The sequence below is a fragment of the Coregonus clupeaformis genome, chromosome 15, assembly GCF_020615455.1.
Source record: "Coregonus clupeaformis isolate EN_2021a chromosome 15, ASM2061545v1, whole genome shotgun sequence".
NCBI classification, from domain to species: domain Eukaryota; kingdom Metazoa; phylum Chordata; class Actinopteri; order Salmoniformes; family Salmonidae; genus Coregonus; species Coregonus clupeaformis.
The window spans coordinates 47,620,534-47,638,148 of NC_059206.1; the positions used below are offsets into that span (position 1 = coordinate 47,620,534).

At 45.0% G+C, this 17,615-nt stretch overlaps 1 protein-coding gene across 2 annotated transcripts; it reads right to left on the reverse strand.

Annotated features, from left to right (window-relative positions):
• Positions 1-1,348: 1,348 nt before the first annotated feature.
• On the reverse strand, positions 1,349-12,631 carry LOC121582794 (E3 ubiquitin-protein ligase TRIM23). 2 transcript variants are annotated; one of them, XM_041898895.1, is made up of 11 exons: positions 12,461-12,631; positions 10,391-10,553; positions 9,668-9,789; positions 9,196-9,474; positions 6,962-7,144; positions 6,474-6,710; positions 5,790-5,924; positions 5,556-5,685; positions 5,348-5,458; positions 3,883-4,007; positions 1,349-3,142 (listed from the first exon to the last, which is right to left on the reverse strand). In XM_041898895.1, the coding sequence occupies exons 1-11, from the start codon at positions 12,554-12,556 to the stop codon at positions 2,963-2,965; spliced, it is 1,761 nt and encodes a 586-aa protein (XP_041754829.1). In that variant the 5' UTR covers positions 12,557-12,631; the 3' UTR covers positions 1,349-2,962. The 2 variants fall into 2 exon arrangements, with proteins under 2 accessions (XP_041754829.1, XP_041754830.1); XM_041898896.1 differs by having other exon boundaries at positions 6,474-6,689; positions 12,461-12,630.
• Between the last annotated feature and the right edge of the window lie 4,984 nt (positions 12,632-17,615).

Genomic DNA, 17,615 nt, shown 5'->3' on the forward strand with positions numbered 1-17,615 from the left:
AGACACTTAACAGCTTACAGATGGTAGGCAATTAAGGTCACAGTTATGAAAACTTAGGACACTAAAGAGGCCTTTCTACTGACTCTGGAAAAACACCGAAAGATGCCCAGGGTCCCTGCTCATCTGCGTGAACGTGCCTTAGGCATGCTGCAAGGAGGCATGAGGACTGCAGATGTGGCCAGGGCAATAAATTGCAATGTCCGTACTGCGAGACGCCTAAGAAAGCGCTACAGGACGGACAGCTGATCGTCCTCGCAGTGACAGACCACGTGTAACAACACCTGCACAGGATCGGTACATCCGAACATCACACCTGCGGGACAGGTACAGGATGGCAACAACAACTGCCCGAGTTACACCAGGAACGCACAATCCCTCCATCAGTGCTCAGACTGTCCGCAATAGGCTGAGAGAGGCTGGACTGAGGGCTTGTAGGCCTGTTGTAAGGCAGGTCCTCACCAGACATCACCGGCAACAACGTCACCTATGGGCACAAACCCACCGTCGCTGGACCAGACAGGACTGGCAAAAAGTGCTCTTCACTGACGAGTCGCGGTTTTGTCTCACCAGGGGTGATGGTCGGATTTGCGTTTATCGTCGAAGGAATGAGCGTTACACCGAGGCCTGTACTCTGGAGCGGGATCAATTTGGAGGTGGAGGGTCTGTCATGGTCTGGGGCGGTGTGTCACAGCATCATCGGACTGAGCTTGTTGTCATTGCAGGCAATCTCAACGCTGTGTGTTACAGGGAAGACATCCTCCTCCCTCATGTGGTACCCTTCCTGCAGGCTCATCCTGACATGACCCTCCAGCATGACAATGCCATCAGCCATACTGCTCGTTCTGTGCGTGAATTCCTGCAAGACTGGCCATGGCAGAACACTGACATTCCTGTGAAGAGCCCGGATCTCAATCCCATTGAGCACGTCTGGGACCTGTTAGATCGGAGGGTGAGGGCTAGGGCCATTCCTCCCAGAAATGTCCTGGAACTTGCCGGTGCCTTGGTGGAAGTGTGGGGTAACATCTCACAGCAAGAACTGGCAAATCTGGTGCAGTCCATGAGGAGATGCACTGCAGTACTTAATGCAGCTGGTGGCCACACCAGATACTGACTGTTACTTTTGACCCCCCTTTGTTCAGGGACACATTATTAAATTTCACAAAAAAGTCACACGTCTGTGGAACTTGTTCAGTTTGTTCAGAATCTTATGTTCATACAAATATTTACACATGTTAAGTTTGCTGAAAATAAACGCAGTTGTCAGTGAGAGGACGTTTCTTTTTTTGCTGAGTTTAGTATGTTACTAAAAATGCACAGACAACCTAACACATGTTATTCTCCACAGCTGTGATGTAATTGCATTTATTTTTGCAATGACAGAATTCAAACCTGGAGTCCTATAGTCAACAGCAGATATTATTTTTCATTTGGTTTCAAATGAAGCCAGGGTCACATTCTGTAGGGCACAACATTATGGAACATTCAGATAAATATTGTGTAGATCATCCTGTCAATTAATGAAGGAATCATGTCAGCTCTAAACATGTATCTGCAACGTTGCACCCTCCTGAACACAACCCAGATGTACCAATGCATTCTGCACAAAAAACACTCCACAAAACAGGAGGCAAGAATATAAAAACGCTCAGATGTTTCTCACCAGAGCTACAATATCTCAGCAAAGTCTGTTTCAATCAACTCAAATTGATTGAAACAGATTTCAGTAAACTGCATTATTTAATGTAAAATACACTTTAAACAAAGTAAATAGTAGCTGAACCAAACCTGTGTCATTTTAAGACCTGATGGAGCATTACATAAAATCATCAGTCAAGTGCATTGGTACCGAAGACCCCCACCAATAAATGCTAGACCTTATCCATAATATGGTACCATCAATTCCTATTATGACATGACATGAAGGCAGTGCCATAAAGCCAAATTCAGGATATTGGACCATTTGTTTCAATAAAACATTTGTCTAAAGCCCTAAAGAGTAGAATAGTCACTTAGTCCTCTGAACAAAAAAAATGACCTAAATAATTGACCTGTGTGTAAATGTCTTAGAGGGTGTGAATAACTGCTTTAGGTTTGGTTTTAGAGAATACATCAGCTCCTTAGGAAGACGTTAAATGGAGGACAGTTGTCAACATGTGCTGTCCAACTTATATTCATATATTTTGCACAAGACTGAACAGGGATGCACTGGTTAGACATTTGCTAATATATACAGTATAGGAACACAGATCCTATTCACTTTGTCAGGGCTTAAGTGATTTATCTACTCAATTATTTCAACTTTGACTAGTAGATCAAACTGCACACTGGTCAGCCAAGGAAAAACATCTACAACGGAGTTTCGCCATGAAATTAACCACCTCGTACGATCTTCATTGAGGCGATATGGGAATGTGTATTCTTATAAGCAGGTTAGTTTAGTAAGCTTGAGGGAATCCCTATAACCTGGCCTGGTTTATTAGCACACCTTTTAGCCAAGACAGAGCAGAGCACAAAGCATTCGGACTAATGATGGATTCACTGGCTATGGGTTAGAAGCTTATCCACAGGTTAGGGGTGGGAACAGTGGGTGTGGTAGGTAGAACAGAGATGTAGGCTATGGGGTCCGGGATGTAGGGTATGGATGGGTATAAGATAGGACTAGGGCCTGAGTATAGGGGTGAAGGGTGTGGGATTTGGGGTAGGACTGAAGTGGAACTGGGTGAATGTTATGGGATGAGACTGTGGTAGGGCTGGTCTTTAGGATTGTGGTAGGACTGGGTCTATTTTAAAGGATACGTTTTTTATTTTTTTAAGTCAATCATCAAGTAAGAAGTTTAGGTAGGTGTGACAGGGGTAGGCATATAGTGGAACTGGTCTCTAGGGTATCAATGGGTTATGGGGTAGTTCTAGGGTAAGAGGATAAGGGGTGAGACTGGGTAACAGACGTCAGTCATCGGGAGGTTTAGGCCACGTCCAGTACGCCTGCAGCCACCAGCTGTCGGGACAGCCAGTCCAGGCCCTCGTGGAGCCCCGTGCCGCTGCGGGCGTCACAGCCTTGGATGTGCCAGCTCCTCCCACAGCACAGCTTGTGAAGGCTCAGTAGCTCCGTTAACTCCTCCACTGAAACAGCCCCGGGGACATCCTGCAGGTGAGGATAGAGGAATCAATGAGTTAATCAGCCAATCAATCATCTTTGTATGTGTGTTTGTATACCTGTTTGTTGGACCAGGGGGCTGTGTGTGTGTGTGTGTGTGTGTGTGTATCTGTTTGTTGGACCAGGGGGCTGTGTGTGTGTGTGTGTATCTGTTTGTTGGACCAGGGGGCTGTGTGTGTGTGTGTGTGTGTGTGTGTGTGTGTATCTGTTTGTTGGACCAGGGGGCTGTGTGTGTGTGTGTGTGTGTGTGTATCTGTTTGTTGGACCAGGGGGCTGTGTGTGTATCTGTTTGTTGGACCAGGGGGCTGTGTGTGTGTGTGTGTGTGTGTATCTGTTTGTTGGACCAGGGGGCGTGTGTGTGTGTGTGTGTGTGTATCTGTTTGTTGGACCAGGGGGCTGTGTGTGTGTGTGTGTATCTGTTTGTTGGACCAGGGGGCTGTGTGTGTGTGTGTGTATCTGTTTGTTGGACCAGGGGGCTGTGTGTGTGTGTGTGTGTGTGTGTGTGTGTATCTGTTTGTTGGACCAGGGGGGCTGTGTGTGTGTGTGTGTGTATCTGTTTGTTGGACCAGGGGGCTGTGTGTGTGTGTGTATCTGTTTGTTGGACCAGGGGGCTGTGTGTGTGTGTGTGTGTATGTGTATCTGTTTGTTGGACCAGGGGATGTGTGTACCTGTTTGTTGGACCAGGGGGCTGTGTGTACCCGTTTGTTGGACCAGGGGGCTGTGTGTACCTGTTTGTTGGCGAAGATGAGCAGCAGGGCGTCTCTCAGCTCTTTCTCTGTCAGCAGTTTTGCCAGCTCACTGTGGGCCTCCATCAGCCTGTCTCTGTGACAGCTGTCAATCACAAACACCACGGCTGGAGAGAGAAACAGAGAAAGTCAGGGCACTATTCATTCATAACCTGTTTCCTGGATGAGTCAAAAACAAATATTTTCTGAAACGTTTTTTTTTTGTATATATTTTCAAATTCTTTCTCTTCAAAATCAGTACGTGTCATATTTATTGATATACAGTAAGAGAAGCAGGTAATATGAAAGAGAGAGGATAGACAGATACTATATATACAAAAGTATGTGGACACCCTTTCAAATTAGTGGATTTGGCTATTTCAGCCACACCTGTTGCTGACAGGTGTATAAAATCGAGCACACAGCCATGCAATCTCCATAGACAAACAATGGCAGTAGAATGGCTCGTACTGATGAGCTCAGTGACTTTCAACGTGGCACCATCATAGGATGCCACCTTTCCAACAAGTCAATTTGTTAGATTTCTGCCCTGCTAGAGCTGCCCCGGTCAACTGTAAGTGCTGTTACTGTGAAGTGGAAACGTCTAGGAGCAACAACGGCTCAGCCGCGAAGTGGTAGGCCACACAAGCTCACAGAATGGGATTGCACAGTGCTGAAGCGCGTAGCGTCTGTTCTTGGTTGCAACACTCACTACCAAATTCCAAACTGCCTCTGGAAGCAACGTCAGCACAAGAACTGTTTGTCGGCAGCTTAATGAAATGATTTTCCATGGCCGAGTGGTGGAAAGCTTGCCGCCATTGGACTCTGGAGCAGTGGAAACGCTTCACCATCTGGCAGTCCGACGGACGAATCTGGGTTTGGCGGATGCCAGGAGAACGCTACCTGCCCCAATGCATAGTGCCAACTGTAAAGTTTGGTGGAGGAGGAATAATGGTCTGGGGCTGTTTTTCATGGTTCGGGCTAGGCACCTTAGTTCCAGTGAAGGGAAATCTTAACGCTACAGCATACAATGACATTCTAGACGATTCTGTGCTTCCAACTTTTGTGCAACAGTTTGGGGAAGGCCCTTTCCTGTTTTAGCATGACAATGCCCCAGTGCACAAAGCAAGGTCCATACAGAAATGGTTTGTCGAGATCAGTGTGGAAGAACTTGACTGGCCTGCACAGAGCCCTGACCTCAACCCCATCGAACACCTTTGGGATGAATTGGAACGCAGACTGCAAGCCAGGCCTAATCACCCAACATCAGTGCCCGACCTCACTAATGCTCGTGGCTGAATGGAAGCAAGTCCCCGCAGCTATGTTCCAACATCTAGTGGAAAGCCTTCCAAAAGAGTGGAGGCTGTTACAGCAGCAAAGGGGGGACCAACTCCATATTAATGCCCATGATTTTGGAATGAGATGTCCGACAAGCAGGTGTCCACATACTTTTGGTCATGTAATGTACCTTGTGTGTTCAGGTAATAGTGCTTCCAGAGAGGTCGTAGCTTATGTTTTCCACCAACGTCCCAGATGGTGAACTTGAGATTCTTATACTCCACTGTTTCCACATTAAAACCTAGAGATGACAAGAAGGAATGGCTAGTGTCAATATAATTAAAGGTAAATGTACAATTTTACACTTGCCTACATGACAAAGACTGTTGTGGGTTTACCTATGGTAGGGATTGGTTGCATAAACTCATCCTGTTTCAGCTTGAAGAGGATGGTGGTTTTCCCTGCACCATCCAGTCCCAGGGTCACCACCCTGATCTCCATCTTTGGACCGATGTGGACCCGGTTGTCCTGGAACAGAGAAAACCATGTAGTCTAAATGAGGTAACTAATTATCTTTCAATAGAGTGTGTGCCAAGTCTTGAATTCCTACAGAGTAGAGCAGAGTGCTGTACCTTGGTGAATGTGACGGGGATACCAGCGTCTAGCTGTATGTGGTCGGCCAGCTCAGTGAACTGCTGCTGCTGTTTCTGCAGAGTCTCCAACAGTCTGTTGATCTCCTGCTTGGCCAGAACCACCCTGCAGTCATCCTACCGAGAGAGACGGGAAAGTCATCAATCATGACTTACTATCAGTCCCTCCGGGATTTTACTGGGATTGTTTGTGATACTTGTGTGCAAAAATGTTTGACTTTGCTGCGGCAATTCTGACATTTTGTTTGGCAATATGCAATGATTGTCAAATTTTTCACAAATGCGCTGACGAGGGGTGGGTTGACGTGTGGCTTGATTTAACCATATGTGGTAAATGTGCAGTGATTGGTTGAGATTGTGAGCCCTCTTTGTGCTGCGATGATGAGTCAGTTAAATGTAGAAATAATGCGGGGATTAGTCAAATTTGCAAGCACTCGCATAATATACACGGCAGGGCATTATTGATTTTGAGAAAAAAAACATTTGCGATAGCAGAATCCAGGAGGGACTGTAAAATTGAATACGCATACAGAAGACCTTAGGAAGAACATAGCACTGCAAAGCTGCTTATTGAAAATGACGGCACCTTCCAGCGCAAGCAGAGATTGCGTTCCTACGTTGTGCTCTAGATGCTATGCCCATTGGTGGCCCCATTTTGGCTCCTACCTGCTGTAGTGTCTTCTCACAGTGCAAGCAGGCAGTGGAGACCTGGGAAAGCAGGATGGTCATGTCCTCCTGCTGCTGCCGGAGCCAGATGAGTCTCTCTCGGACGTGGGCGTCTACTACGCTGAGCGCCATCTCCTCCTGTCTGCACAGCGTCTCGTGGAGGTCAGCGAAGTAAGCCCGTACGCAGGACCGTGCACTCTCTGCCGTGCCTGGGACCTGGGGAACACCCACAGACGACTGAGTCCATCAGGAATACACAGATTACACACAGCATTAGGAAATATACACTATGATAAACCATAAACTATATTATGACTTTTTGGAAGGAAACAATGAAGTTTCAGTGGACCTTGAAATGTAGCCATTGTAATTGGTGAACACAGTAACAGCTTTACATTGATTATACCTCAATTGCCTATCTATCCTCTTTGACATCTAAAGTTATTCTGTTGTATATTATGCAAAAAGTCATTGCCAGCTGTTCTTACATGTTCAGTGTGTGCCATGCCGATGCTGTCCTCCACTATCTGTTCTCCTCCCTCGATCTGCTGTACGATCCCAACCAGCTTCCTGGAATACTCAGACACCTCCTCTGTGAACGTCCGGATACAGTGGGCCATGTCCAGGATGGACGCACGGATCTGATTGGCCTCTGCCTCCAGAACTGCATGCTACAGGAAGGAAGCAATCAGCAAGGAGAAATTAATCAAATCATAGCAGTTGAACAGCCTCAACCGTCAACACCATAGTACCCTCCAAGCTTGTCACTAAGCTCAGGGCCCTTGGTCTGAACCCCTTCCTGTGCAACTGGGTCCTAGACTTCCTGACGGGCCGACCCCAGGTGGTGAAGGTAGGCAACAACACCTCCGCCACACTGATCCTCAACACAGGAGCCCCACAGGGGTGCGTGCTCAGCCCCCTCCTTTACTCACTGTTCACCCATGACTATGCACACGGGATTCCCTTAGCCGGTAAATGCCAGCAAAAAAAAAAGAAAAGCAGATAAATAAAAAAACTGTAGCCGGCCAAATTGTCCCGGAGAAGAAATGACGCTACTCCGATACAGAGTTGTGTGTCTCCCTCTCCCTTTTCATTTCTACAACTTGATTGGAGTCCATCTGTGGTAAATTCAATTGATTGGACATTATTTGGAAAGGCACACACCTGTCTATATAAGGTCCCACAGTTGACAGTGCATATCAGATCAAAAACCAAGCCATTAGGTCGAAGGAATTGTCCTTAGAGCTCCAAGACAGGATTGTGTTCAAGGCACAGATCTGGGGAAGGGTACCAAAACATTTCTGCAGCATTGAAGGTCCCCAAGAACACAGTGCCCTCAATCATTCTTAAATGGAAGAAGTTTGGAACCACCAAGACTCTTCCTAGAGCTGACGGACCGGCCAAACTGAGCAATCGGGGGAGAAGGGCATTGGTCAGGGAGGTGACCAGGAACCCAATGGTCACTCTGACAGAGCTCCAGAGTTCCTCTGTGGAGATGGGAGAACCTTCCAGAAGGACAACCATCTCTGCAGCACTCCACCAATCAGGCCTTTATGGTAGAGTGGCCAGACGGAAGCCACTCCTCAGTAAAAGGCACATGACAGCCCGCTTGGAGTTTGCACCTAAAGACTCCCAGACCATGAGTAACCAGATTCTCTGGTCTGATGAAACCAAGATTGAGCTCTTTGGCCTGAATGCCAACCGTCACGTCTGGAGGAAACCTGGCACCATCCCTAAGGTGAAGCATGGTGGTGGCAGCATCATGCTGTGGCGATGTTGTTCAGCGGCATGGACTGGGAGACTGTCAGGATCAAGGGAAAGATGAACGGAGTAAAGTACAGAGAGATCCTCGATGAAAACCTGCTCCAGAGCGCTCAGGACCTTTCAACAGGACAACAACCCTAAGCACACAGCCAAAACAACGCAGGAGTGTTCGGGACAAGTCTCTGAATGTCCTTGAGCGGCCCAGCCAGAGCCCGGACTTGAACCCGATCGAACAACTTGCCACCCCCATCTAGCCAGCTAACTAGCTGTGTGAGTACTTGACGCCATTCACTGAGGGTTAGTGCTATCCGGAATCCTTGGGACATCCCTATGCTAAACACTAACTTTAACACTTCCCAAACCATAACCCTTACCTAACCCAAACCTTAACCCTTACCATTTTAAAAATGTCAACTTCAATGGGATAGGGACGTCCCAAGGATCCCGGATAGCAAGGACCGTTCACTGAGCAACGCTTAGAGTGCCAGGGCCAAATTTTGTGATTGATGTTTTTCCTTTAAAAGTGACAACTACCAGAATTCAGTGGCTACAGTATTTAGCTATTAAAACATAGCTAAATACCAATACATTGAAAATGTGTCCAGCTGGCTAGCATGAGGCAGCTCAGTCTTCAGTCTAGATCATTGCAGTTTATCCTCCCATTCACAAAAAAAAAAAAAAGTATTTCTGGTGCTCCTAAATTTGATGTGGTGCTTACATTAAAATGTTCTTTGTAGGGCTGTTTTTAGCACAATCAATACAGAAAAGGTTTTATTGGTTATCTGAATATTTCCACTCTAAAATCGGAATTGTATCGGATCCAAAAATGCCATATTGGTCGGGTTCTAATAAAAACATATTGTTGTCTCTAGTGCTAGGAATGTTGCTTAAGAGATTGACATCAGTCAGTCAATACCGATACTGATATTCTCCAAGCTGACTCATCCTCCTTCCGTACCTTATGTCCCTGGTGCTTGCCGTACTCTTTGCACACGCAGCACATGAGTGGCCCAGGCTGGCAGATCTCCTCCTGACAGACAAACTCGATGGCGTGGACCTGGTGCTGCAGGCACAGCGTCTTCTCGTGGGGCTTGTCTGCCAGGGGCACCCGCCGGTGCTTGGCCAGGGTGCGGGTGGAGTGGATGAGCTGGGAGCAGTCTGCACACAGGTGGGTGGCACACACCGTGCAGTACATAGACGCCGTGTGGCTCTCGTCCTCGTCACAGCGGATTATACTCTAGAAGGAAAGGGAAGAACATAGGATAGTGTTACTTACTTAATGACAACACATGAAATGTAACCGTCATTGAGAATTGGATGGATTATGAAAAAACTAGGCAGAGCAAAGCAAATTCCCATATTGCTTTCACCTATCCTCTGCGTTTTCAGATTGAAGATGGGAACCCAGGGCATGGGTAACTACTGCCTACCTCTCCCATGCCTTTGAGGGCATCCTCTGCCATGCCCAACTGGTTGGACGCTCCATTCTGCAGCCTCTCCAGAAGCTCCAGCAGAGCAAAGTTCTTCTTCAGACCCCACACACCAGAGTCCCCTGAGAGAGACAGAGAGAGGGATGGATGTCAGACCAGAGTATGTGAGGCATTGGAAATCCCACTCATCGCTCACGGAGGGTTTTTGCACATAGCTCCATGGCGCAATGTCCTTTCCCCCGCTCTGCAAAAAAAATAGATCAGCGCTCACAAAACATTTATAAATGCCACTGCAAATTTGCTCAAACTTAGACTCTTCTTTTTGTTTTACAATAGCCTATATAGAAATCAAAACGTCTCCAGTTCTGCTGCATGGGCTCATTCGTTGCCTTGCTATCAATTACAGGCTGTGTGATCCATTTCTTTGTCGACTCATATCAACATCTCTGCGCATTAGTGGTGGGGTCGGCTAAATAAATACAACAGAATAGGCCTTATTAAAAGAAAAGTGATGAAGGAAATGAAAAACGCTGGGCAGAGCACGCCCAGAGCTCGTAGCTGAGCAGTACCGGAGCGAAATTGGAGCAGGAGAGAATGCCGAATCGCCAACATTTTTTAAATCCGCTCCAGCCAAATTACACACGCTCCACTCCACTCACATCCTCTACCACAGACACAGGAAAACAATAGGCCTGTATAGAAACTGAACCCTACGGAACTCACCCAGTTCAGTGACCTGTCTGTCGAAGGGGCAGCGGACGGCTCTACCATGAAGGGGCAGCCGGGTCAGACAGTCATGGCAGACCGTGTGACCGCAGAGCAGCAGCCGGGGGACCTTGTCCCCTTGGAGAGAGAAGACATCCTCACACACTCCACACTCCAACACCTGGGAACCACAACAACAACACAAACACAGGTTTAGTCAGACACCCACACACAGGTTGAGTGTTTGCATATTTATTTCTCCATGGACTGAGATTAGGAATATGCATTGCCTTATTGTCCCCCTCCTGCCTCTATCATTTTCATAGTCACTTAATGCTTTGTGTAAGAGCTAATGAAGATCGAAAGCAATAAAATAAAATAATAAAACACTTTTTTGGGGGGGCTGATTTTTGTCCATCCTCCACCGATTCAGTATGTCATTTTCATAGTCATGGCATGCTTTGTGTAAGAGTTAATGAAGATTGAAAGACCCCCAGAAAAGAAAATCTAAATTTCAACAACGAAAAAGCTGTGGATTTTTGTCCATCCTCCCCCGATTAAAAATATCATTTTTATAGTCATGACACGCTTTGTGTAAAAGCTATTGAAGATTGAAAGCTAAATAAATTATGAAAACGCTAGAATTTTTGGTTATTGAAAAAAACCTGTGAATTTTTGTCCCTCATCCCGATTCTGAATATAGCATTTTAGGGGTGGCAGGTAGCTTAGTGGTTAAGAGCGTTGTGCCAGTAACCGAAAGGTCGCTGGTTCTAATCCCCGAGCCGACTAGGTGAAAATCCTGTCGATGTGCCCTTGAGCAAGGCACTTAACCCTAATTGCTCCTTTAAGTCGCTCTGGATAAGAGCGTCTGCTAAATTACTAAAATGTAATAGTCATGGCACGCTTTGTGTAAGAGCCAATGATTTATATATACACTGGATATATTTAGGAAGCTATAGAAATGCATTTATTAATGTTTACATTTGTTTTTGCCACATTTATTCTATTACAGACACCTTAATGCATACTTTTGAATTATATTATGTGAGCTAAACATACAAAAATGAAGAAAATAATCTTTAAAGTATATTTTTTTTAGATTACTAATGTTACTGTCACCACAATAACTAAAATACTTATACATTTAATTTAGTCCTTGAAACACAACTGAAATACTGTATAATTCCTATGGATGCCTGCTCCTACTGGGGAGTGCCAATATAAAGCTTATTTCTCTGAAACTTTGTACACAAATTTGTTTACATCCCTGTTAGTGAGCATTTCTCCTTTGCCAAGATAAACCATCCACCTGACAGGTGTAGCATATCAAGAAGCTGATTAAACAGCTTGATCATCACACCAGATACTGACTGGTTGTCCGATCCACGCCCCAAGGTGTTTTTTTTTTTTTTACAGATGCATATCTATATTCCCTGTCGTGTAAAATCAATAGATTAGGGCCTAATGAATTTATTTCAATTGACTGATTTCCTTATATGAAGTAACTCAGTAAAATCTTAGAAACTGTTTAGCGTTTATATTTGTGTTCATTGTACATCAATGGTAATAGCTATTGAAGTTTAAATCTAAAATCTTATTAAGAAATACACAAAAAGTGTGGATTTTTCTCCAGCCACCACTGATTCAGAATATACCATCTTCATAGTCATGGCAGGATTGGTTCAATAACTATTGAGGAGAGGGAATAGAATATCCAATATAAAACAAATTTTACCTCGGTCTGGTTCAAGACTGCGAATAAATGATGCAGTATCAAGCTAGCTAGCTATGCTAATATACGCATCCAATTAACAGGTGAAGTTAACTGATGCAATTGCGTGGTTTACAAAAAGCTGTCAGGGCACTTAATTGCGCACACAGGAATGCCATCTGGATTTTGTGGATTGCATGTCTACGCAGACACAAAAACTGCAGGCCCATCGTTTGACACTGCAGTGACGCCCCGGCAGAAGAAGCATCCGAAGCCACGAAGGCAGAATTGAGCGCCCTTGTCGGCAGATTCGACCGATATTATCGCCCCCAAACATTGTTTATATGCTTCTTCAGACGTGCAAGTATTCAACCAACCTTCACCGTGTTGCCTGTGGCCCCTCTGCCGTGCCGAACACAGACGTCCATCGTTGCTGCGGTCCCCTGCTTGTTTACACCCACAGCAGCCGCCATCCTAGGACTAAACCATTTCCACGGTGTCAGTGTGAATCCGAAAATGCCTATGCGGAATATCTGTAGACCGCCAACTGAATTTGAGAAAATTGAATTATGAAATGTAACTTTTGTATCGATAAGAAAAAACGAATATGTTTGGTTATTGAAATAAAACAAATATATAATGAAACTGTCGATTATCTATGACCCCTAATATGGACATGGAAAAGTCCGTCAGCTTTTTCCGTCAGTTCCACGGTTTGTGGATTTTAGCGCCCTCTTGCCTTCTTTCTGCAACACTAAATTCACAGTTTCTGAACCTGTACAACAATTTCAAACTGTACTGTCTCAACCCAGTCTCTCATTAACTATGTACAAATAAGCACAATGTTGTTATGTACCAATAGCACAAACTCATGGTACATCGCGCTCACAACCGTAACACCTCTGATGCCACACCCCTTCTGGATCTCTTTAAACTTGATGCGCCCTGAGTTTGCGCTATTAGTACAAATAAACATAACTGTTTATTTGGATGTAGCTAGCTACACTGCTCAAAAAAATAAAGGGAAGACTAAAATAACACATCCTAGATCTGAATGAATGAAATAATCTTATTTTTATATTTTTCTTTACATAGTTGAATGTGCTGACAACAAAATCACACAAAAATTATCAATGGAAATCAAATTTATCAACCCATGGAGGTCTGGATTTGGAGTCACCCTCAAAATTAAAGTGGAAAACCACACTACAGGCTGATCCAACTTTGAGGTAATGTCCTTAAAACAAGTCAAAATGAGGCTCAGTAGTGTGTGTGGCCTCCACGTGCCTGTATGACCTCCCTACAACGCCTGGGCATGCTCCTGATGAGGTGGCGGATGGTCTCCTGAGGGATCTCCTCCCAGACCTGGACTAAAGCATCCGCCAACTCCTGGACAGTCTGTGGTGCAACGTGGCGTTGGTGGATGGAGCGAGACATGATGTCCCAGATGTGCTCAATTGGATTCAGGTCTGGGGAACGGGCGGGCCAGTCCATAGCATCAATGCCTTCCTCTTGCAGGACCTGCTGACACTCCAGCCACATGAGGTCTAGCATTGTCTTGCATTAGGAGAAACCCAGGGCCAACCACACCAGCATATGGTCTCACAAGGGGTCTGAGGATCTCATCTCGGTACCTAATGGCAGTCAGGCTACCTCTGGCGAGCACATGGAGGGCTGTGCGGCCCCCCAAAGAAATGCCACCCCACACCATGACTGACCCACCGCCAAACCGGTCATGCTGGAGGATGTTGCAGGCAGCAGAACGTTCTCCACGGCGTCTCCAGACTCTGTCACGTCTGTCACATGTGCTCAGTGTGAACCTGCTTTCATCTGTGAAGAGCACAGGGCGCCAGTGGCGAATTTGCCAATCTTGGTGTTCTCTGGCAAATGCCAAATGTCCTGCACGGTGTTGGGCTGTAAGCACAACCCCCACCTGTGGACGTCGGGCCCTCATACCACCCTCATGGAGTCTGTTTCTGACCGTTTGAGCAGACACATGCACATTTGTGGCCTGCTGGAGGTCATTGTGCAGGGCTCTGGCAGTGCTCCTCCTGCTCCTCCTTGCACAAAGGCAGAGGTAGCAGTCCTGCTGCTGAGTTGTTGCCCTCCTACGGCCTCCTCCACGTCTCCTGATGTACTGGCCTGTCTCCTGGTAGCGCCTCCATGCTCTGGACACTACGCTGACAGACACAGCAAACCTTCTTGCCACAGCTCGCATTGATGTGCCATCCTGGATGAGCTGCACTACCTGAGCCACTTGTGTTGGTTGTAGACTCCGTCTCATGCTACCACTAGAGTGAAAGCACCGCCAGCATTCAAAAGTGACCAAAACATCAGCCAGGAAGCATAGGAACTGAGAAGTGGTCTGTGGTCACCACCTGCAAAACCAGTCCTTTATTGGGGGTGTCTTGCTAATTGCCTATAATTTCCACCTGTTGTCTATTCCATTTGCACAACAGCATGTGAAATTTATTGTCAATCAGTGTTGCTTCCTAAGTGGACAGTTTGATTTCACAGAAGTGTGATTGACTTGGAGTTACATTGTGTTGTTTAAGTGTTCCCTTTATTTTTTTGAGCAGTGTATTTTACAGTGAGAATGCGAGGTAAGTGATTTTTCAGAAATGAGAAATAATCGAGTATTTCGGCCCGCATAACTCTAAACTCTTATTTTATTTCAGTCAGTTACATGTATTGGTTCAGCTGCTTGCTGATATTAATTATGTAAAAATACAATAATGTAAATCGTGGAAGCACATGGAAATACTTTTTAGTGAATTATTTAGTTATTTAATTCATGACTTAAAAGTGGCGGCCTATGAGTGACGGACTGTGAAACTCAATCTCCCATGATTCCAGAACTGACCGTTTTTTACAATTACATATTATTTGCAGAAACACCAGTGTACATACAAGAAGTATACAAACAGACAATGATAACATATGCTAGGGGGTACAACAAATTACAGATTATACAAAGACTTTAAAAGACACACACGTATTGATTGTTTTAACAGCTTTCTTATTGGAAGAATGTAGAATGGTCTTAATGTACTGATCGAACTCCTTATAGAGAACATGGAAGAGTGTTTTTTTATTAGTGAATTTACATTTATGAATATTACATTTTTTCCATTAGTACAGTTACATTTAAGAGTTGTATTTTTCTTTATCCTTATTATAGTCAAGTAAACCGAGCAGCACATTCTCCCATAATAAAAAAAAGTCATCAAGAATATTAACAATTATAAAACTATAAATATCTTGCCATAATTTACATGTAGACAATGCCAAGATAAATGCAAAACTGTTTCTGGATTCTCAACACAAAAAGTACAGTTAATGTATTTTTTGAGTTTCTTCAGGTAATGATTCGCAGGGTACAGAACTGACCGTGTTGTGTTCGTTCTTATTATACCTCAGTGGTTGTGTTGAATACCTCACCCAACTTAAAATAAGCAATTGCTCTGCATATAATACATAACATATAATAAACAGAATAAACTATTTTGCATTTTAATTAGATCTTTGATGGTGTAGCTAGTTTATTTATGGCCTGTACAGTTGAAGTCGGAAGTTTACAAACACTTAGGTTGGAGTCATTAAATCTCGTTTTTCAACCACTCCACAAATTTCTTGTTAACAAACTAGAGTTTTGGCAAGTCGGTTAGGACATGACACAAGTAATTTTTCCAACAATTGTTTACAGACAGATTATTTCACTTATAATTCACTGTATCACAATTCCAGTGGGTCAGAAGTTTACATACACTAAGTTGACTGTGCCTTTAAACTTCCAGAAAATGATGTCATGGCTTTAGAAGCTTCTGATAGGCTAATTGACTTCATTTGAGTCATTTGGAGGTTTACCTGTGGATGTATTTCAAGGCCTACCTTCAAACTCAGTGCCTCTTTGCTTGACATCATGGGAAAATCAAAAGAAATCAGCCAAGACCTCAGAAAAAGAATTGTAGACCTCCACAAGTCTGGTTCATCCTTGGGAGCAATTTCTAAACGCCTGAAGGTACCACGTTCATCTGTGCAAACAATAGTACGCAAGTATAAACACCATGGGACCGCGCAGCCGTCATACCGCTCAGGAAGGAGACGCGTTCTGTCTCCTAGAGATTGTTGTGTCGAGTAAACGTTGCTAATTATGCTGTGATACCCAGGAGAACCGCTGACGCTGAATTTTCATCATAAAGGTTTATTAATAACAAAGGGTTACAGCGTCGATTTACAGATACCTGGAGAATAATCGCCCCATCTCTTATCTGATTATTCTGTCTTCCTTTTGTCCTAACTGTGGTATATACCCTATGTAATCTGATATGGGTGTTCCCCTACAGACCAATCACCTGTCTCCACACAACAGACTTCCTCTGTTCTATGGGGTGTCCCCACAAAACTACTCCCCCTAAGCTGAATAAACCTCCTCTCAGGCTCCATTTGAAAACGTTAGCAAAGTCATAATTCCTCAGATACTACAAGATGAACGTACTTTGGTGTGAAAAGTGCAAATCAATCCCAGAACAACAGAAAAGGACCTTGTGAAGATGCTGGAGGAAACAGGTACAAAAGTATCTATATCCACAGTAAAACGAGTCCTATATCGACATAACCTGAAAGGCTGCTCAGCAAGGAAGAAGCCACTACTCCAAAACCGCCATAAAAAAGCCAGACTACGGTTTGCAACTGCACATGGGGACAATGATTGTACTTTTTGGAGAAATGTCCTCTGGTGTGATGAAAGAAAAATAGAACTGTTTGGCCATTGTCACGGTTTACTAAGCCAGAACCCAGAAGCAGACCAGGACAAGGTGAGTTGAAACGAAGGTGAGTATTTATTTAACAGATTCAAAAAAACGATGTAGAATAATCCAGGGGACAGAGCGGACGGCGGAGATGAGTTGGTGGAGGTGCAGTGGTAGATCCAAGAATGGCTCGGCAGCCGCCGACAACCAGGCAGGGGTTGGGTGAAGGTTCCGGGAGATTGACTGCAGATAGAAACAAAACGGAGGTAAGTACACGGCAAGCCAACAAGGTGCAAAACAACAAAACTAACGCTAGAAACTCCAAGGCTGATACACTGACAAACATACTGTTCATGGCTAACGATCCGGCAGGGAATGGATGTCAGGTCAGGGCTTAAGAAGGGTGATGATCAGGACCAGGTGTGCAGACCGCTGATGAGATGCAGGTGCGGTTAATCGGGAGATCTCCCGCCTAGCAACGTCGCCCGGCAACCAGGCCGGGAGCGTTCACGAACCCTCAGGAAACTGGAGATTCCGAGCAGAAAAATGGCAACACAGGCAGGAACCGACTCAGGATGCAGGGTTCATGACAGCCATAATGACCATCGTTATGTTTGGAGGAAAAAGGGGGATGCTTGCAAGTCGAAGAACACCATCCCAACCGTGAAACACGGGGGTGGCAGCATCATGCTGTGTGGGTGCTTTGCTGCAGGAGGGACTGGTGCACTTCACAAAATAGATGGCATCATGAGGAAGGAAAAGTATGTGGATATATTAAAGC